At 41.4% G+C, this 21,916-nt stretch overlaps 1 protein-coding gene across 1 annotated transcript in view; it reads left to right on the top strand.

Annotated features, from left to right (window-relative positions):
- FKBP8 (FKBP prolyl isomerase 8) overlaps nt 1-21,916 on the top strand; it is a 46,809-nt gene that overhangs the window by 19,032 nt on the left and 5,861 nt on the right. Inside the window, exons 3-8 of the mRNA XM_044278873.1 lie at nt 8,322-8,491; nt 9,731-9,819; nt 12,005-12,222; nt 15,437-15,609; nt 19,530-19,607; nt 20,617-20,748. Of these exons, the coding sequence (XP_044134808.1) occupies nt 8,322-8,491; nt 9,731-9,819; nt 12,005-12,222; nt 15,437-15,609; nt 19,530-19,607; nt 20,617-20,748 (860 nt within the window). The remainder of the gene's footprint in view (nt 1-8,321; nt 8,492-9,730; nt 9,820-12,004; nt 12,223-15,436; nt 15,610-19,529; nt 19,608-20,616; nt 20,749-21,916) is intronic.

Below are 21,916 nucleotides of genomic sequence, written 5' to 3'. Positions count from 1 at the left end.
AAGTTAGCCATCACTGCCATAGACTATAATGGGGTCCGTTAGGTTTCCGCTCAGAGGAAGATTCCTGCTTGCACGACTTTTGTCTCCGCTTCAAAAATCTTCCTCCAAGCGGAACCCTAACAGATCCCATTATAGTCTATGGGCTCCATTCGGCTCAGTTATGTGCCGAATACGTCCTTTTCACGGAAAGGCTGAACGCTGCTATTAATTCAGCCTTACCTTGCAGGTCCTGTGCTTCTGCTCAAGTTGTCCTTGTAGGACTTTATTTTCCTGTATGCAGCAGTGATGTCAGCAGCATGTAACTGCTGCAGCCAATCACTGGCCTCAGCGATGGATTGAAGAAGCGAGTGATTGGACGCAGTGGTCACTTGTTGATGGGATGTCACTGCTCAGCTGGGAAAACACAGCCGTGCCTGGAGAACCAGAGTGCTGGCATGGGATCTGCCAGGTACGTAATCATGTATTCTTTATTACAGGTCTCGATCCCCTTAGTTGTCCAGCTTCCGCTTGAAACTGGACAACTCCTTAAATGTACGCCAATGTCTTTATTACGGGGTACAAAAAAGTTTGAAAACATTTTCCATATCATTAAACAGTGCAATAGTACTGAGACACGTCCTGAATATGCTATTTTCTGTAATTCTGTTGGCAGATTACTTGTCCAATTTTCCTGACTGTATCTTGTCATCTGAGACCTGTGTTTATGATTCATCTAGATTTTACCAAGAACAGAAATGGGATTTATGTTGGCTAAATTCAACAGATGGCACATGGAGAAAGTGTTTCTTTGTTTTGTTCTTTTTTTAATATTTTATTTTCTATAAATATGTATGTTTAGATATTATTAATATTTTAGATTTTTGTTTTAGAGTGTGTAGAATTTTTTTTGTTCATTTTTTATTTATTTTTTTAATCTACATAATGGTATTTTCACCACAGTCCAAGAAGAGGACTGACGTTACCTTACCGCTAAGTTGCTTTTACTCTTGGTTTCTGACAGTCCAGCATTGAGCTCAATAACGGAGTGACAACTCGTCACTAGGTGCCCGCTGTCTACTCACCACAGTTGTTTTATTGAGGTTGTCAGGCAGTATATGTTTAGCATCAAGTCTATTTCATAGGGCTCAGCTTGAAGCTAAATTACCATCTTTCTGCTGTATTTACTATATGTAAATATCATTATTTTTTTTACGAAAGTGACAAAATTATCAGCATTTCCCCCATTTTATTCAAATACATTTAATATTTTACATTTAGCCAAGCATCTAAACTGATTGAAAAAAATGTGACCTGTAATGGTCGATGCTGTAAGACTGGAGGTATGTAGCCCCCCTACCTATTTGACTTCTACAGAAAAAAAATATGATTCATCGACTTGATCCCAAAAATGTACTCCAAGAAAAATGTCAACTTGTGTAGGAGACCAAGATTTATATCAAGTTAGAGGCTGCATTTGGAAGACGGTAGGTGGGAGTGCAAGCCCCTCATACCACAAACGTGTCATTTTTAACGCCAGATTTGGTGAACTGTATATCCCGTTGGTTACGTGAGTGGATGGCTTTCCTGCTATGCGTCCTGAGTGATATTACACAAGTGGCAATGCAGGACATTCAGTGTATTGTGGATGGGAATTGTCTATCATCGTGAGTTATGAAGAACAGACTGGAAACTCTATCACGCAGGGTGTAAGCACATTCATCCTGTACCTGGTCTCTAAGGTCCAGCAATAAGCTACCAAGACTCTGGGATACATTGCAGTCTGCATAGAGTACTAACACAGAAATGTGATCCCAACACAGGGGACTGGAAACCACACATACTGATTTTCCCAATTTCAGCCGCTATGGTCTGTTGTGTCCCCCACTGGGCCTTAAGAGTATTACATTGTTTCTTTTTACCATGTATACATATGTGTTTGGGCTGTAAAATATGTGTGTACCTGTATATATGTATACCAGTTTTATTTACGCTACATGCTTATTTTTAAAGGTGCAAAATATATTTTAATGTGAAACAAGCAATAATTAAGACAAAAACAGCTTAAGTACCACTAATGCCTCATGCACAAAGCTGTTGTCATGTCCGCAATATACGGGCACCCGCCGTTTGTGCACCGTGTCATGGATGCGAACCCATTCACTTTAATGGGTTCGCAATCCAGAAGTTATGGTGTGGAACTGGGGCACGGAAGCACTATGGAGGGCTTTGGTGGGTTTCTGTCCGTGCATCCGCACTGTAAAAAAGTATTGCAAGTGAATGGGTCCTCATACGACAGGCACATGGTCTGTGTCCGTGCATTACGGTCCGCAGCATGGGCACTGCCCAACAATGGCAGTGTGCATGAGGCCTAAGAGCTCTTTCATACGAGCGGATGCGGTAATACGCAGCGTGAAAGAGAGCAGAGACACGGAGCAGTAACATGATTGATAATGCTCCGTGCCTCTCTGTGACCTTTTTACTACAAAATCACAATAGGATAAAGATACTTTGATTTTGTAGTAAAAAAGATCACAGAGAGGCAAACAGCATTATCAATCATGTTAATGCTCTGTGTCTCTGCTGTCCGTAATGGGGCTTGGCTCTCTTTCACGCACGCAGTGGATTACACGCACGGTATCCGCTCGTGTGAAAGAGCCCTAAGAGTCAATACTTTGTGGAGCCACCTTTTGCAGCAATTATACAGATGCAAGTCTCCTGGGATATGTCTCTATTACCTAAGCACATCTAGACACTGGATTAGAGCCCATTCTGTTAGAAGGGTTGGCTCACCTGAAGCAAACACTGTCTTTGCTTTGTAAATCAATGCCTCCATTGTGCTGAAGTAACAGATTTAATGATTATACAGATTAATGGTTCTGTGCAATGAGGCTATTGCCACTGCCCTCTGTGTACAAAAGATCCCCTCTTTCAACCAGCCAACCTTTCTCTCCAGATGCTGATTGACCGGGCCAGGCATTAGATACTTCATCTTGCCTGGCCCGCTCTTCTTGCACAAAAGCAATGCGTAGTAGATTCTGGAGTCTTTGCTGGGATGAAAACAAGTCTACTGCACATGCGCTGATGTGTAATCGCATGGCGACTGCACATGAAGACAGAGTCCGGGACATCAACACAATTTTAACATTTTTGGCTCTATACACCGCCACAATGAATTTAAAATGAAACAAAGAAGATGTGCTTTAACTGCAGACTGTCAGCTTTAATTTGAGGGTACTTACATCCAAATCAGGTGAACGGTGTAGGAATTACAACAGTTTGCATATGTGCCTCTCACTTGTTAAGGAACCTTATCCTTATCCCAATTACAATGAGCAGATAAAAGGTCCAGAGTTCATTTGGAATCTGTTGCTGTCAACTCTCAAGATGAGATCCAAAGAGCTGCCACTATCAGTGAAGCAAGCCATCATTGGGCTGAAAAAACTAAACAAACCCATCGGAGAGATAGCAAAAACATTAGCAGTGGCCAAAACAACTGTTTGGAACATCCTTAAAAAGAAGGAACGCATCGGTGAGCTCAGCAACACCAAAGGACCTGGAAGACCACAGAAAACAACTGTGGTGGATGACCAAAGACTTCTTTCCCTGGTGAAGAAAACACCCTTCACAAAAGTTGGCCAGATCAAGAACACTCTCCAGGGGGGGGTAGGTGTATGTGTATCAAAGTCAACAATCGAGAGAAGACTTCACCAGAGTGAATACAGCGGGTTCACCACAAGATGTAAACCATTGGGGAACCTCAAAAACAGGAAGGCCAGATTAGAGTTTGTCAAACGACATCTAAAAAAGCCTTCACAGTTCTGGAACAACATCCTATGGACAGATGAGACCAAGATCAACTTGTACCAGAGTGATGGGAAGAGAAGAGTATGGAGAAGGAAAGGAACTGCTCATGATCCTAAGCATACCACCTCATCAGTAAAGCATGGTGGTGGTAGTGTCATGGCGTGGGCATGTATGGCTGCTAATGGAACTGGTTCTCTTGTATTTATTGATGATGTGACTTCTGACAAAAGCAGCAGGATGAATTGTTTCGGGCAATATTAGCTGCTCATATTCAGCCAAATGCTTCAGAACTCATTGGACGGCGCTTCACAGTGCAGATGGACAATGACCCAAAGGATACTGCAAAAGCAACCAAAGAGTTTTTTAAGAGAAAGAAGTGGAATGTTATGCAATGGCCAAGTCAATCTCCTGACCTGATTCATACACAGAGGTCAGCAGCAGTGCCCTGGGTGTACAAAACTAATATGCATGATTTTATTAAAGTTTTTTTTGCCATCCATTTACAAAGCAAATACATTTATTTATTTTTTTTTATTTTTTTTATTCAGGTGAGCTTAAGAACATGGTCTTGGTTTATTAGAGCTGCCCCTGATGACAGATGTCCTTTGGTTATTTAGACCAGACATTATTTAGAGGTTTCATAGCAAAGGGGGTAAATTATATATACTTTTCAGTAGTTATTAAAGTAAGTCATTTTTTTCACTCCATTATAACAATTAGGAATCAAGGTAGTAATGCAACAAAACAGGAAAAACACCAAGTGGGGAGGGAGTGAATAAGTACGTGTGTTTGTATGGATATTAATTTATAGGGTCTCAATAGGCTCCTCTTTGCCATTGTCCACGACATGAGACCAATATAATATTTAGTCCATAATTTACATAGCTTAACCCCTTAAGGACATAGGACGTACCGGTACGCCCTATTTCCCGAGTCCTTAAGGACCAAGGACGTACCGGTACGTCCTGACTTTAAAATCGGCATTCCGGCGCCGCAGGGGTTAATTTGAACAGGATGCCGGCTGAAATCATTCAGCCGGCATCCTGTTAAAACGCCAGGGGGGGTCATGTGACCCCCCCGTGTCGGCGATCGCAGCAAACCGCAGGTCAATTCAGACCTGCGGTTTGCTGCGCTTTTTGCAGTTTCTGATCTGGGATCAGAAACTTTAGAGTGTCTAAAATCAATATAGTACACCCCCCCCCCCTGCACCCCTGCATGATTTGATGGCAGCGGGTGGTGCAGGGGGGGTGTCGCAGGCGGTGGGGGCGTTGCGGGAGGCGGGCGGTGCGGCAGGCGGGATCGCGATCCCCCGCCCGCCTCCCATTGAATAATCGTTGGTGTACAGTGGGTATACCAGGGTGCCAGCACATTGCTGGCACCCTGGTATAAACGGCTGACATCGTTGATGCGATGTCAGCCGTTTAACCCTTTCCATACAGCGGTCCGTACGGACCGCTGTATGGAAAAGGTTAACAGTAAAAGGGAGCTCCCTCCCTCTCCGATCGGGGGGCTGCTGTGCCTTTGCAGCCCCCCGATGGGAGAGGGAGAGAGCCCCCAGACAGCCCCCCGAAGCCCCGTCCTCACCCTTCCCCGTCTGCGCAGTTCTGACCATAACTGAGCAGACGGGGAAGGTTCCCATGACAACAGGACGCCTGCTCAGGCGTCCTGCTGTCCATGGTGCTGAACAGATCTATGCTGAAAGCATAGATCTGTTCAGTGTAAGTAAAATACAGTTACAGATACCTATATAGGTTCTGTACTGTATTTTACAGACATCAGACCCACTGGATCTTCAAGAACCAAGTGGGTCTGGGTCAAAAAAAAAAAAAAAAAGTGAAAAAAGTTAAGATAAAAAAAAAAAACATTTATCACTGAATAAAAATTAAAAAAAATAAAATAAACTACACATATTAGGTATCGCCGCGTCCGTAACGACCTGATCTATAAAACGGTCATGTTACTTTCCCCGCACAGTGAACGCCATAAAAATAAAAAAATAAAAACTATGAGAAAATTGAAATTTTGCCCACCTTACTTCCCAAAAAAGGTAATAAAAGTGATCAAAAAAGTCGCATGTACGCCAAAATAGTACCAATCAAACCGTCATCTCATCCCGCAAAAAATTTGACCCTACTCAAGATAATCGCCCAAAAACTGAAAAAACTATGGCTCTTAGACTATGGAAACACTAAAACATAATTTTTTTTGTTTCAAAAATAAAATCATTGTGTAAAACCTACATAAATAAAAATAAAGTATACATATTAGGTATTGCCGCGTCCGTATCGACCGGCTCTATATAAATATCATATGACCTAACCCCTCAGGTGACCACCATAAAAAATAAAAAAAATAAATTGTGCAAAAAAAAGCTATTTTTTGCCATCTTACGTCACAAAAAGTGAAATAGCAAGCGATCAAAAAGTCATATGCACCCCAAAATAGTGCCAATCAAACTGTCATCTCATCCCGCAAAAAATTAGACCCTACTCAAGATAATCGCCCAAAAACTGAAAAAACTATGGCTCTCAGACTATGGAGACACTAAACAATTTTTTGGTTTTAAAAATGAAGTTATTGTATAAAACTTACATAAATAAAAAAAATTGTATACATATTAGGTATCGCTGCGTCCGTGACAACCTGCTCTATAAAATTACCACGTGATCTAACCTGTCAGATGAATGTTGTAAATAACAAAAAAAAAAAACGTGCCAAAAAAGCTATTTCTTGTTACCTTGCCGCACAAAAAGTGTAATATAGAGCAACCAAAAATCATATCTACCCTGAACTAGTACCAACAATACTGCCACCCTATTCCGTACTTTCTAAAATGGGGTCACTTTTTTGGAGTTTCTACTCTAGGGGTGCATCAGGGGGGCTTCAAATAGGACATGGTGTCAAAAAAACCAGTCCAGCAAAATCTGCCTTCCAAAAACCGTATGGCATTCCTTTCCTTCTGCTCCCTGCCGTGTGCCCGTACAGCGGTCTACAACCACATATGAGGTGTTTCTGTAAACTACAGAATCAGGGCCATAAATAATGAGTTTTGTTTGGCTGTTAACCCTTGCTTTGTAACTGGAAAAAAAATATTAAAATGGAAAATCTGCCAAAAAAGTTAAATTTTGAAATTGTATCTCTATTTTCCATTAAATCTTGTGCAACACCTAAAGGGTTAACAAAGTTTGTAAAATCAGTTTGAATACCTTGAGGGGTGTAGTTTCTTAGATGGGGTAACTTTTATGGAGTTTCTACTCTAGGGGTGCATCAGGGGGGCTTCAAATGGGACATGGTGTCAAAAAACCAGTCCAGCAAAATCTGCCTTCCAAAAACCGTATGGCATTCCTTTCCTTCTGCGCCCTGCCGTGTGCCCGTACAGCGGTCTACAGCCACATATGAGGTGTTTCTGTAAACTACAGAATCAGGGCCATAAATAATGAGTTTTGTTTGGCTGTTAACCCTTGCTTTGTAACTGGAAAAAAAATATTAAAATGGAAAATCTGCCAAAAAAGTGAAATTTTGAAATTGTATCTCTATTTTCCATTAAATCTTGTGCAACACCTAAAGGGTTAACAAAGTTTGTAAAATCAGTTTTGAATACCTTGAGGGGTGTAGTTTCTTAGATGGGGTCACTTTTATGGAGTTTCTACTCTAGGGGTGCATCAGGGGGCTTCAAATGGGACATGGTGTCAAAAAAACTGTCCAGCAAAATCTGGCTTCCAAAAACCATCCGGCGCACCTTTCACTCTACGCCCCGCTGTGTGGCCGTACAGTAGTTTACGGCCACATATGGGGTGTTTCTGTAAACGGCAGAGTCAGGGCAATAAAGATACAGTCTTTTTTGGCTGTTAACCCTTGCTTTGTTAGTGGAAAAAATGGGTTAAAATTGAAAATTAGGCAAAAAAATGAAATTCTCAAATTTCATCCCCATTTGCCAATAACTCTTGTGCAACACCTAAAGGGTTAACAGAGTTTGTAAAATCAGTTTTGAATACCTTGAGGGGTGTAGTTTATAGAATGGGGTCATTTTTGGGCGGTTTCTATTATGTAAGCCTTGCAAAGTGACTTCAGAGCTGTAGTGGTCCCTAAAAATTGGGTTTTTGTAAATTTCTGAAAAATTTCAAGATTTGCTTCTAAACTTCTAAGCCTTGTAACATCCCCAAAAAATAAAATATCATTCCCAAAATAATTCAAACATGAAGTAGACATATGGGGAATGTAAAGTCATCACAATTTTTGGGGGTATTACAGAAGTAGAGAAACTGAAACTTTGAAATTTGCTAATTTTTCCAAATTTTTGGTAAATTAGGTATTTTATTATGCAAAAAAATTAATTTTTTTGACTTTATTTTACCAGTGTCATGAAGTACAATATGTGACGAAAAAACAATCTCAGAATGGCCTGTATAAGTAAAAGCGTTTTAAAGTTATCAGCACTTAAAGTGACACTGGTCAGATTTGCAAAAAATGGCCTGGTCCTTAAGGTGAAAATGAGCCTGGTCCTTAAGGGGTTAATATATATATTTTTTCAACTACAGGTAATGGGCTTCTAAAAAAGAAAGTATTGACTCCAGGCAAGGGTCCTGAAAACAGACCACGAAAGGGGCAAGATGTCACTGTGCGATTGAAGACCTCCCTAGAAGATGGCAGTGTTGTAGAAGACACTGGTTCCTTCACTTTCACTTTGGGAGATGGTGATGTGATCCAGGTAATCTAGTTTGTAGATTCATACATGGTGTTAAAGGGGTTCTCTGGGATTTTCATATTGAGGTTCCCACTTACAACATCCCCCCCCCCCCCACCCATTAGAAGTTTGAAGAGGCCATGGCACTCACTGGAGCTCTTATGAGAGCTGCAGCCTCCTCGCAACTTCCCAAGCACAGCGCTGATCATTTCATAGTGGTTGTGATTTAGTATTGCAGCCTAGGCCCCTACATTTGAATAGTGACGTCGCATGGCCTAGTAAGAGGCCCAAGTGCTCATGAAGTGCTGCGGCCTCTTCATACAGGTGATCGTCGGGATCCCGGGAGTCAGACCCTGGTGATCTTATATTGATTACCAATCCTGAGGATAGGCCATCATCAAAATCCCAGAAAACCCCTTTAAAGGTGGCAGTGGGCAAGACAGTTGACATTACAAGGATTGGGCTTTGTCCATACAGGTGTCAAGGCTTACAGTTTAACTGGAGCATAAGTTATCCCTTTGGATTAGAATTAGGATTTTCTTTTTTAGAGCAACATGCTGATGGAAAAGAGTTAACACATCGTAAAATGAGAACTGCCTAGTGGATTGTGTAATTACTTGCCTCTTGAATAGATCCTTTGGTGTGCCTGCCAACCATGGCTGCTTTGTCATAGACATCTTGACATGATACAATTTTGAACCTGGATGCGATAATTTGGCCAGCCTGAGAACACATAGCCAGAGTTAACTTCATATTTACTATTAATATGAATACTATCAAAGTTTCAGAAGAGTGTGAATGGATTCGTGGTTACGCATGCACATCTCAGCTATCGGTGGAGGTGCCAGGGCTAGCAGTGATATCTGGAGACTGCCCACTCTCCTGGTGAGTGGTTACATAGTCGCTGAGGATACAGAGGGAACATACACTGTCTGTGCTCACCGTGTACAGTGTAGAGATGGCAGCAACATTGGGCACAATATATAGATGGGCAGTTTTAGGCCTTTATAGGAGGGAGGCAGTCAGGACAGCAGTGTCTTCAGGACTTTACCATGCTGAACTATGAATACAGACTGTCCTTACCAACGATCATTTAGAGAATAGACTGCTAATTTATTTTCGAAAACATTTCATATCACTGCCCGTACACTTTAGAAAAAGAAATTACAGTTATGCTTTAGGGCCACAAATGCTCCAGTTGAGAAGTAGTTAAAATTGGACTTTTAATAATGATCTGGCAATTCTTTATATGTGTCTTTCTAGGCTCTGGACCTTTGCGTGCAGCTTATGGGGACTGAGGAAACTGTACTTATTGATGCCAACTCTAAATATTGCTATGGGAAGGAAGGCAGGTGGGTATCTGGTAATTGACTGGAATACAGTAGTCTGTACAGTCCATTTCATATAAGGCTGGGGTTACATGGCGACTTTGCCCACAACAAGCACCACATGACTAAAGATATGTAGTAGAGTCGGACTGTGGCAACTTGCAGGCCACCATGCTACTCCATGCACTTGTGATACAGCTAGTGCTACTCGGCGATCTTTGGTCACATGGTGCTTGTTGCACCCAAAGTTGCCTTGTTGCTCCAATGTAAAAGTAGATTTAGTTAATAAAAATAGTAGAACAAAAAAACACTTTTGGCATGGCCATCATTTTTTTCATACGAGAAGTCCAGTTAAAAATAGCTGACCTGCATGCAGTAGTTGACTTTCACACAGTTGTGGCTCATGCACGCTGCCGTCGTTTCAGTCTGCATCTGATTCGCGTTTTTTGCAGATCAAATGTGAACCCATTCATCTCATTGAGGCCGCAAAAGATGAGAATGGCACACCCGTGTGCTGTCCGCATCAGTATGTCCGATCCGCAGCCCCATAAAAAAATAGAACTTGTCCTATTCTTGTTGTGGATCTGCGATTTTGTGGCCGTGTGCAGGAATCATTACAGTTTGACCTGAATGGTTGTCATTGCTGCCTTCCGCTGCATCACATGCTGTCCATCAGGTATGATTTGATGTTGTTGGCCTCTGACTGGAGGTTTACCTAATATCCATCATTTATTGAATTGATACTTAAGGGCTCATTCAGACAAGTTATGTTCACGTCCAGGTGCTGTTTGTAGGGCAGACCGCACTAAGATTTAACACCGATCCATTCTAGCCAGTGGGCCAATTCCCAAAGGTTTCGTTTTTTTCCTCCACGGTCCGTGCAGAGAGGGTTGCAGCATGCACCTTTCCCTGCAAAATTCACTCATTCACGTGAATGGGTCTGAGAGAAAACAGACGTCAGTGTACATTCCATTTAAAGGGTATTCTGATATTTTTTTTTATTTCATGATTCCCTCCCCAACCTTAATGTGAATCACAACTTTTCCATTGATAATTATTACATGCCTACCAGGCTAGTGCTGCTCTCCTGGTCAAATGTTTCTCCAGGCACTTCCTCTGTACATTGTGCTCGGTATCCTAACCTGGTTACAACCCACAATGAATGTGTCAGTCATCACTGACGACTTGCTCTCCTGCCCACCTGCTGATGACTGACAGGCTTCTACCTAGTTTTCTCCCTTTCTCTCTAGGAGAGAACTGCCAACCATCAGCAGATGGGTGAGTGCAGGAGATTATGAATAACCAGGACTCTTCTCAGGGAGATCTGACTCTTCTCAAGGCCTGGGCTGCAATGATTATGATGCTGGTTCTCAGCAATCACTTACTTTTACCTGATGAGCGACACATCGCTGAAATCAGCATTTCTATCACTACTTTATACTGCCATCAGTGGGGTCAGCATAAAGTTAATGACAGGTTCTGTTTAAAGGGGTCATGCAGGTAGTGTATATTGAGGATAGGTCTCAATATGTACCACTGTCATAACCCCTTAAAGTACCAGTAACTTTTTCCCCTCTTTCTTTTTTTCTTCAATTAAGCTGTATGAGACCTTGAATTTTGCAGAACAATATTATTTTTATTTTTATTTATTTTTTAACAAACCGTTTTGAGGTACATATAGTGTATTAAATAACTTTTTTAACTTTAATTTTGTGGGATTCATTTTTATGATGTTTACTGTGTGGTATAAATAACATGATAACTTTATTGTGTGAGAAACTACAATTATTAGGATGCCAAATTCATATTCTTTTTAGTTTTCTCCCTGCAGGCGGTCAACTGCCCCCCTCCTCCTCCTCCAGGATGGCTGAGATCACAGCCAGCTGAAGGAAGGGGGGGGGGGGGGGGGGGGCTGCTTTAACTCTTCTTATCTTGGACTAGGGATTTGGTCCTGGTCTTGTTTGAAAGCTGACAATACCATAATGACAGTGTTATCGCCTTGACATTGGGAAATCACGAGATATGAGGTGTTAAAGCAGCCCTCACTTTGCTACCCGGGCTCTGCTTGGCCTGAACTTTTAAAGGGTTCAAAACTCACTTGTTTATGGGGCAGAACATGGGCATGTTTCATGTCGCTCATTCAAGGGAGCCTAACAATAATGATACAATTATTTATCTATATGCAAAAAAGTATTTTATTGTCTTCAAGGAGTCCAGATATCTTGCCCAATGCCAACCTTGTCCTTGAGGTGACTCTGCTTGATGTTAAAGATGGTCCAGACTTGGAGCTCCTGACTGGGCAGGAAAAGTTGGTCTTGGCTAATAAGAAGCGGGAACGTGGAAATTTCTATTACCAGCAAGCAGACTATGTGTTTGCTATAAACTCTTATGATATCGCCCTGAAGATTGTTAACTCCAGCTCCAAAGGTGTGTATGTGTAGTCTGAGGAGGTTCTATAACATGACCCACATGTTCTCTGCATACCTGCTGTTTACATACATTCGGGAGATCCTGAAGTGAGTGGCTTCAGATAACCAGCTTTAAAAAAAAAAGTGTGATCTTGAATAGGGATGAGCGAATTAACTTCGGATGAAACAACATCCAAAGTCGATTCGCATAACACTTTGTTTGAATACTGGTATTAGAATGTATTGGCTCAGATGAGATGAGCGGAAGTTATTACTTTGCGAAGTCTCATGAGAGTTCGGGTAATAACTTGAAAAATTAATTTCTACTGTTAAAAATCTTTTCCCGAACTCTGGTTCGGTTATTATGCGAAATCTCACGAGTAGAGATGAGCGAACTTCTGTTTTAAGTTCGGCGTCTAAAGTTCGGGTTTGGATTAGCGGAGAATCCCGATCTGGAACCAGATATGGATTCCGACTTCCGTTGTGGTCCGTGGTAGCGGAATCAATAATCGGCCATTATTGATTCCGCTACCACGCACCACAACGGAAGTCGGAATCCATATCCGGTTCCAGATCGGGATTCTCCGCTAATCCAAACCCGAACTTTAGACGCCGAACTTAAAACAGAAGTTCGCTCATCTCTACTCACGAGACTTCGTGAAGTAATAACTTTGGCTCATAGGAGCCAATAAATTCTAATACTGTAAGGAGCGCTCGCTCAGTACAGTATTCAAACAAAGTTTTATGCGAATCGACTTCGGATCTTCCATCCGAAGTCGATTTTGCTCATCCTTAATCTCGAACTTAAAAGTAAGAGAAAAAGTAAGGAAAGACACATTTGTCGTTTGTAACAAATGAATTAATAAACTATGAGTACTGATTAGGGAGGTCAAACCAGTGTAAGATCTGCGCTCCAGATTTCCAAGAGTAAAGGCATGATTCAGGAGGTGGGTAATCTAAAATATAAAGTTTAATGATAATGCAGATAAAACAAAGAAAATTCCTAGATAAAGTGTGCAATGACAAACCTTGGGATAGAAAATGTTGATAAACCCTAGGAATCACCTAGGTGTCTATCCCAAATGAAAAATACAAAGATACACTAGAATAGTGCGCGGCGGCACCAGTAACCAATTGTCCTACCGGTACCGCGGGACAGGATGCGGATCGTTCACCACCGACAGTACTCCGATCGAGGCTTCTCCATATATGTAGACAGATGAAAAAGTGATGTCAGGCAGTGATACACATATGTGCAGGGTCCCTGTAAAGGCCCTATGGCTGACTGACAATAATTACCCTAATACTAGATGTAGGTAGCAGCCTGACCACAGGGCACTCGTCCTTACAAGGACGACCCCGTCCGGAACCTGTCCCTTTAAAAGAATATGCTATATGTCCCTAAAGGATCTAAAAAGAACTCCCTACACGCATGTTTCACTGCCTGAAAGAGACTATGGAACATGCAGTTATACAATTCAGGGAAAACTGCACCTGGGGCGTCCCAGGTGCAGTTTTCCCTGTATTGTATAACTGCATGTTCCATAGTCTCTTCATCTATAGAGACCGCCCTAGGAGGTGTCCACCATCTGGCTATACCTCCATCACTGGCCGACGTACCTAGTCAGGCTGGTCTCTAGGGATTAAGGGCTTATCTAACACCTATCCCTAGTACTTTTTCCCTCATCTCCCCTGATGAACTGTTTTATATTTTTTTCAGGCAGTGAAACATGCGTGTAGGGAGTTCTTTTTAGATCCTTTAGGGACATATAGCATATTCTTTTAAAGGGACAGGTTCCGGACGGGGTCGTCCTTGTAAGGACGAGTGCCCTGTGGTCAGGCTGCTACCTACATCTAGTATTAGGGTAATCATTGTCAGTCAGCCATAGGGCCTTTACAGGGACCCTGCACATATGTGTATCACTGCCTGACATCACTTTTTCATCTGTCTACATATATGGAGAAGCCTCGATCGGAGTACTGTCGGTGGTGAACGATCCATATCCTGTCCCGCGGTACCAGTAGGACAATTGGTTACTGGTGCCGCCGCGCACTATTCTAGTGTATCTTTGTATTTTTCATTTGGGATAGACACCTAGGTGATTCCTAGGGTTTATCAACATTTTCTATCCCAAGGTTTGTCATTGCACACTTTATCTAGGAATTTTCTTTGTTTTATCTGCATTATCATTAAACGTTATATTTTAGATTACCCACCTCCTGAATCAATTGTAACAAATGAAGACAAAAACTTAGTTTCCAACTGATTTGACAAATCTTACGTGATGTCTGAGGAGTTTTTTCGCAGCTTGCATACTTTAAGTACCTGGTATACGGTCGCTAAAGAGGTTGTGCCAAGTTTGGACGTTATCCACTATCCACAGGGCGCCCATTCTGAAGAGTTCCATTTTGCCGATCTGAAGGAGGGATAGGTTAAATTCATTTTCTATGGGACGCCGGAAATAGCTGAGTGCTGTACTCTGCTATCTTTGACAGTCCCAAAGAGAATGAATAGACCAGCAGGGCGCATGCTCAACCTGCCCCTCCATTAGATTATGGGAATGGGACCCCCGGTGGTGGTTCTAGTGGTCAGACCCCCAAATATCTTTGAAGTTATCCCCTATCCTGTTGCATGGCCAGCATACTCACCGGACCTGTCACCCATTGAGCATGTTTGGGATGCTCTTGATTTGGTGTATACGACAGCGTGTTCCAGTTCTTGCAACTTCGCACAGCTATTGAAGAGGAGTGGACCAACATTCCACAGGCCACAATCAACAACCTGATCAACTCTATGCGACGGAGATGTGTTGCACTGCATGAGGCAAATGGTGGCCACACTAGATACTGACAGTGCAATAGTCATGCTGTCTAATCAGCACCTTGATATGCCACACCTGTGAGGTGGCATGGATTATCTTGTCAAAGGAGAAGTGCTCACTAACTCAGATTTAGACAGATTTGTGAACAATATTTTAGAGTAATGGGTCTTTTGTGTATGTAGCTCATGCAAAATGGGAGCAAAACCGAAAGTGTTGCGTTTATATTTTTGTTTAGTGTAGAAATAATTCTTTTCTCTGATAAGATATATTATAAAGTTCCTTATTTTCACATTTTACAGTTTTATTCAAAATTGTGGGAAAAGTTAATCACTATTAAAGTAATGGTTTTGAAAGCTTTTCTTCCATTTCAGAATGACTCTTGTCGTCTTGTCCCTCATTACTTTCTTGTAGTTGATTTCACACCTGAAGAGGAGGAGGAATTATTGGATGTTAAAATGAAGTGTCTGAATAACCTGGCAGCTTCACAGCTAAAGCTAGACCACTTTGAGGCTGCCCTGAAGTCCTGTAACATGGTGCTGGAGCAGCAGCCAGAAAATATTAAGGCCTTGTTCAGGAAGGGAAAGGTAAAAGAAATTCAGGAGATCTTACTTCACTTTATCCTGAAGTTGAGACTGACCATCAGATAATCTACCATTTCTATTGATTTGCCCTTGCTTTCCAGCGTAACAGTAATGGATTGTATTCTATATGTTGTTGTACTAGGAGCACAGAGCAGGAGATAATATAATTTAAAGGGAAAAAAAAACTTTTCTTTTTAAACGTCCTTCTGTTCCCCTGCCACTCTGATCCCTGCTAGGAGTGCAGCAGTGAAGTACCCTTTATTTATTTTTTATGCTGATATAATATTGCTTTTTACCAGCTCACATACTGACTTGCGCTACTGGGGGATTTTGAGGACAATATGACATTGTATGGATTCAGTTTGTGGGACAGGATGTGCCCCAAACAACACATCCAGTGCATTGCAAAAATATTCACCCCCCTTGACTTTTTTCCTATTTTGTTACATTACAGCCTTAAGTTCAATGTTTTGTTAATCTGAATTTTGTGTGATGGATCAGAACACAATATTCTAAGTTGGTGAAGTGAAATAAGAAAAATTATATAAATAAAAAAAAACTATTGTTTAGAAATAGAAAACAGAAAATTGTTATGTGCCTATTTATTCACCCCCTTTGTTAGGAAGCCCATAAAAAGCTCTGGTGCAACTAATTACCTTCAGAAGTCACATAATTAGTGAAATGATGTCTACCTGTGTGCAATCTAAGTGTCACATAATCTGTCATTACATATACACACCTTTTTTGAAAGGCCCCAGATGCTGCAACATCTAAGAGGCATCACTAACCAAACACTGCCATGAAGACCAAGGAACTCTCCAAACAAGTAAGGGACAATGTTGTTGAGAAGTACAAGTCAGGGTTAGGTTATAAAAAAAATATCCAAATCTTTGGTAATCCCCAGGAGCACCGTAAAATTGATCTCAACTAAATGGAAAGAACATGGCACAACAGCAAACCTGCCAAGAGATGGCCGCCCACCAAAACTCACGGACCGGGCAAGGAGGGCATTAATCAGAGAGGCAGCACAGAGAGCTAAGGTAACCCTGGAGGAGCTACAGAGTTCCACAGCAGAGACTGTAATATCTGTACATAGGACGACAATAAGCTGTACGCTCCATAGAATTGGGTTTTATTGCAGAGTGGCCAGAAGAAAGCCATCACTTTCAGCTAAGAACAAAAAGGCACGTTGTGAGTTTGTGGAAGGCATGTGGGAGAATCCCAAAATGTATGGAGGAAGGTGCTCTGGTCTGATGAGACTAAAATGTAACTTTTCAGCCATCAAAGAAAACACTATGTCTGGCGCAAACCGAATACATCACATCACCCAAAGAGCACCATCCCAATGAAACATGGTGGTGGCAGCATCATGCTGTGGGGATGTTTTTCAGCAGCCGGGACTGGGAAACTGGTCAGAGTTGAGGGAAAGATGGATGGTGCTAAATACAGGGATATTCTGGAGCAAAACCTGTACCACTCTGTGCGTGATCTGAGGCTGGGACGGAGGTTCACCTTCCAGCAGGACAATGACCCCAAACACACTGCGAAAGCAACACTTGAGTGGTTTAAGTGGAAACATGTAAATGTGTTGGAATGGCCTAGTCAAAGCCCAGATCTCAATCCAATAGAAAATCTGTGGTCAGACTTAAAGAGAACCTGTCATCAACTTTATGCCTCAGATACTAACGGCAGAATAAATTAGAGACCAATGAATTGATTTTCAGCGGTCTGTCATTTATAAGTTAAAAGTAAGTGGTTGCCGAGAACCAACATCACAATCATTGCAGACTGGGCCTGGAAAAGAGTCCCAGACACCTGAGAAGAGTCATGGTTATTCATGAATTCCTGCTCTCCTGCTGATGACTGACAGTCTTCTACCTAGTTTTCTCCCTTTCTCTCTAGTAGAGAACTGCCAACCATCAGCAGATGGGTGAGTGCAGGAGATTATGAATAACCAGGACTCTTCTCAGGTAGATTTGACTCTTCTCAAGGCCTGGGCTGCAATGATTATAATGCTGGTTCTCAGTAACCACTTACTTTTAGCTGATGAGCGACACACCACTGAAATCAGCATTTCTGTCACTACTTTATACTGCTCTTAGTGGGGTCAGCATTAAGTTGATGACAGGTTCCCTTTTAAAGATTGCTGTTCACAAGTGCTAACCATCCAACTTCAAGGAGCTGGAGCAGTTTTGCAAGGAGGAATGGGCAAAAATCCCAGTGGTAAGATGTGGTAAGCGACTTGGAGCTGTGATTGCCGCAAAAGGTGACTTAACGGGGGTGAATAGTTATGCACATTGACTGTTATTTTGTCCTATTTGTTGTTTGCTTGACAATAAAAAAAAAAAAATATAAAAAATCTTCATGGGCTGTTCTGTAAATTACATGGTCATGTTCTGTAAATTAAATGATGCAAATTCTCAAACAATCCATGTTCATTCCAGGTTTTGAGGCACCAAAGTACGAAATAAGTCAAGGGGTGAATGCTTTTGCAAGGTTATATTTGTTGTGTTTCTGCATTTCTTAAAAGTTCCACTAGATGTCTCCCTAGCACAGACAGAACCCACGTTTCTGTCCTATTTAGCTTTTTTCAAAGGTTTTTGTAGTGTATACCTCAGAGTTCAGGTATAATATTTTAATTGGAAGTATTCAGTTTTAAAACTTGAAGGTTTTCATCGATAAACCTAAAAATGCCCATTTATTAACACCTTAAGGGCCCGCCAATTTCAGTTTTTTCCGCCCCTTCTTCCAAGACCCATAACTTTTATACTTTTCCATTCACACAGAATTCACACCGAGCTCTAGTTTTTATTGCTACTATTTTGGGGTACCTGTGGCTTTTTAATCACTTTTCATTCAATTTTCTGGAAGGAGAAAGATGACCAAAAAATTGTGGAATATTCACTACACTACAATTCACTACACAGGAAAAACATTTATATATTTTAATAGGACATCTTCGGACCTGTCATTGACTATTATGTTTATTTTTATATGTAAAATTGGAAATTAATACTTTTGTAGGTTTTCTTTTTTTAAATATATATTTTTAAAACTTTATTTTTTTTCACAGTCATTTTTAGTTCTTTTAGGGGACTTTTAAATGCAATCTTCTGATTGCTTGTACCATAGACTGAAATACAATACTATTGCAGTCTATGGGATTTTTACTGGTGGTCTGTCGTGCCCCAGACATGGCTTACAGGCAGCTCAATATGATAGCGCTGGGTGCTATGAGGTCCCAGGCTGTCATAGCAATGGGACAAACTAGTAAAGTGCACTCAATTCAAAGATGTCCCTGGTGCCAATCATGGGCTGTTAGGCCGTCATCCAAGTAATAAAGTATTGAGGCACTCAGGTTGAACATTTTGCAATTAAAGTATAGCTTTATTTCATATTATCTGCATCATCCATTTTCCTAGTGGTACATATCAATAGCAGAATATTTCTGACTGGACGTTTCAGTCACGGTGGACCTTCATCAGCAGTCATATTATCTGTAGGGTGGGTAGAGGCATTCCTAGGTCACTGGATGCAAGATATTACAGCAATGGGACAAAGGCCTGCAATTTTGCAGCCAGGGCTCTGATCAGTGGGCAGAAGGAGGCCTCTCTGTCTAATCCTACATATGCAATGGTCACTACTGACAGGGGCATATGAGGCAGTAAATCACCAGGATTATGCTGACTTATTATTTAGTATTACTGCAGAGGGGTGCAAAGGTGTGAATAGGTTAGAAATTGCCAACATTTGTATATGTTTAAATTTTGCAGTGCTATAGACTATGTTTATGTAGCTAGCCTTCTACACTAATATATATATATATATATATATATATATATATATATATATCTCTATATCCAAGTTAACTGAGGAGCAGTATATGTGTACTAAGGCTTTATCATCCATTTCTTTATCTGCAGGTCCTGGCCCAGCAAGGAGAATACACAGAGGCTATAGCCATCCTAAGAGAAGCATTGAAATTAGAGCCAACTAATAAGGTATTTTAATTCAGTCTGTCACCATTACATTCATTGGTAAACCAAGCACAATATCTTGTAAGGATAGCGAAGATGAATGTAATAATATATATAGATCATTTCAAAGTAGAAGAATATTTATTTGTAGCAGCTCATAATTTAATTCTATGGCTATGGGAAATTTCAATCTCTTAGGGCTGATTTGCATGAACATATATATATTTTTTTTTCTGTGTCTGCTCTTTCTTTTGCGGCTCGTATGCGGAACCATTCACTTCAATGGGGCTGAAAAAATGGAAATTACTACTTGTGCATTCCGTGTCCGCATGACCGTTCCGCCCCCCCAAAAAAATTGTTGTCCTATTTATTGTCCGCATTAGGAACAAGAATAAGACCATTCTATTAGGGGTCAGCCCTTCCATTCCACAAAATGTGTAATACACATGGCCATTATCCATGTTCTGCGGATCCACAATTTGCAGATCGCAAAACGGCCAATGGTTGTGTGCATGAGCCCTAACCCCTATAATCCTATATGGCTATGTGAAGGGAAGTACCTGACGGGCACTATTATTAATAGTGGCACTGGAAGAATTGCTAATGGTATTACAATGATGATGCTGTTAATGTATACCTGTATATCACCTGTAGCCATGTGGGGATTCCTCATAAAACACAAACACACACATCGGCATGTGTGAATACATCAGTGACAAATTTTCTATGGATACTGTGCCTTGGAATTTAGGATAAAACGTAACTTTTATTTACATGGAGTTTTTTTAATCATGTAAATAAAGTTGCATTTTATCCTAAATTCCAAGGCGCTGGATCCATTGAAAATTTGTCACTGAAGTCTCTCGTGACCCCAGATCCGGGGGATTCATCCGTGCTGCCTTCCCTTCACATTACGGAAGTGTCTGGACTACGCAAATTTAGGGTGAGCTGTGCAGAACTTTTTAGTTTTTTTTCATGTGTTAATACATCCTTACTGGGCAGTGGGGATGTTTCATGTATGTATTTCTTCCAGACAATCCACGCCGAGCTTTCCAAGTTGGTGAAGAAACATGCAGACCAGAAGAACGTAGAAACTGCCATGTACAAGAAGATGCTGGGAAATGTGAGCACTTCCACCAGCAAGCCCACCCGAAAGTCTTCTTGGGTAATGAGCAACCCTGCTTAATGATGTCTGTTCTAGGCACTGCTCTCATCAGAGAAAACTATTTAAATTAATGGGAACCAAGGAAGCGATTCATTCACCCCCATTAAAGGAAGGAGTGGTTTACTGTGAAATATTTCAGCATTTTAGAGAGAGAATAGTTTTAAAAATGTTCCACGTGGTCAACAAACTGCCTGGCACAATTATAGAGAATCTCTTGACAGGCTCCCTTTTAAGTATGAACACTGCAGGTCCAGCTTTTGAAACCTTACATGTGTACTTTAGTAAATACATTATATTAATGATTTAACAATTATGTAGCATATTTCCCCATGAGTCTTCCTCTGTCTCTGGGTTCCAGCTCGGTCAATTCCCTGCCAGATCTGCAGGTCCTGACTCTCCCCCGGTCAACATCCTGTTTGTTGCGGTCCCGCTGCAGTGGTGATGTGTCACCTATGCGTCAAGTCGCTGAGTCACGTGATGCATGGGAGACACCGCTGTGGCCAGTCATTGGTTGCAGCAGTGACGTGACCTGCGTAAAACAGGATGTTGACTCAGAGAGACCCATGACCTGCAGAACTGGTGGGGCAACGTTAATCCAGTACCCAGAGGCACCCTTTAAGGGCTTCTCCCACCTAATACATGTGGACAGGTATTAAGTGTTTGCAGGCCTCCACTGAGGCGCTAGGCTGTTAGTCACTTCCATCTAGTGAGTGCACTGGTCGGGCAGAACAAGTGAATGAACCTGGTTGGATTTTATGAAGTCGCCCGCTAAGGATACATTATGGTTATGCTGCCATAGTTCTGTCATTTTATTTTGGTTGATATGTGACCCAGTCATATTTCTGTCAGTGCACCAGTTATTTCTTAATTTGCACACATCTATCACAGCACTTGATTTTTGTTAACTCTAAGATGAAGTACTGTTTGTTTTGGGCCGAGCTGTCTTCTGTGTCATGTACTGTATGCAGGAAAGGATCTATAGTTCTTCTCCATTATCTGCCAAATGTGTACATACCAGGCAATATGAGGCATGAGCTTTGTAACTAAGGAAATGTCCAGTCTTTCCATGTGTAGAAGTGCAGGCAAGCAGAGGTGTGCACTCCCACTCACATTTTTTTAATGTGAATCATTTTGGAAGCATGCACAAAAAAGGCTAAAAAAAAAGTTC

This window comes from Bufo gargarizans, chromosome 2 (assembly GCF_014858855.1).
Source record: "Bufo gargarizans isolate SCDJY-AF-19 chromosome 2, ASM1485885v1, whole genome shotgun sequence".
NCBI lineage: Eukaryota > Metazoa > Chordata > Amphibia > Anura > Bufonidae > Bufo > Bufo gargarizans.
The sequence above is the reverse complement of the archived record's forward strand: the minus strand, read 5'-3'. Positions and strand labels throughout refer to the sequence as shown.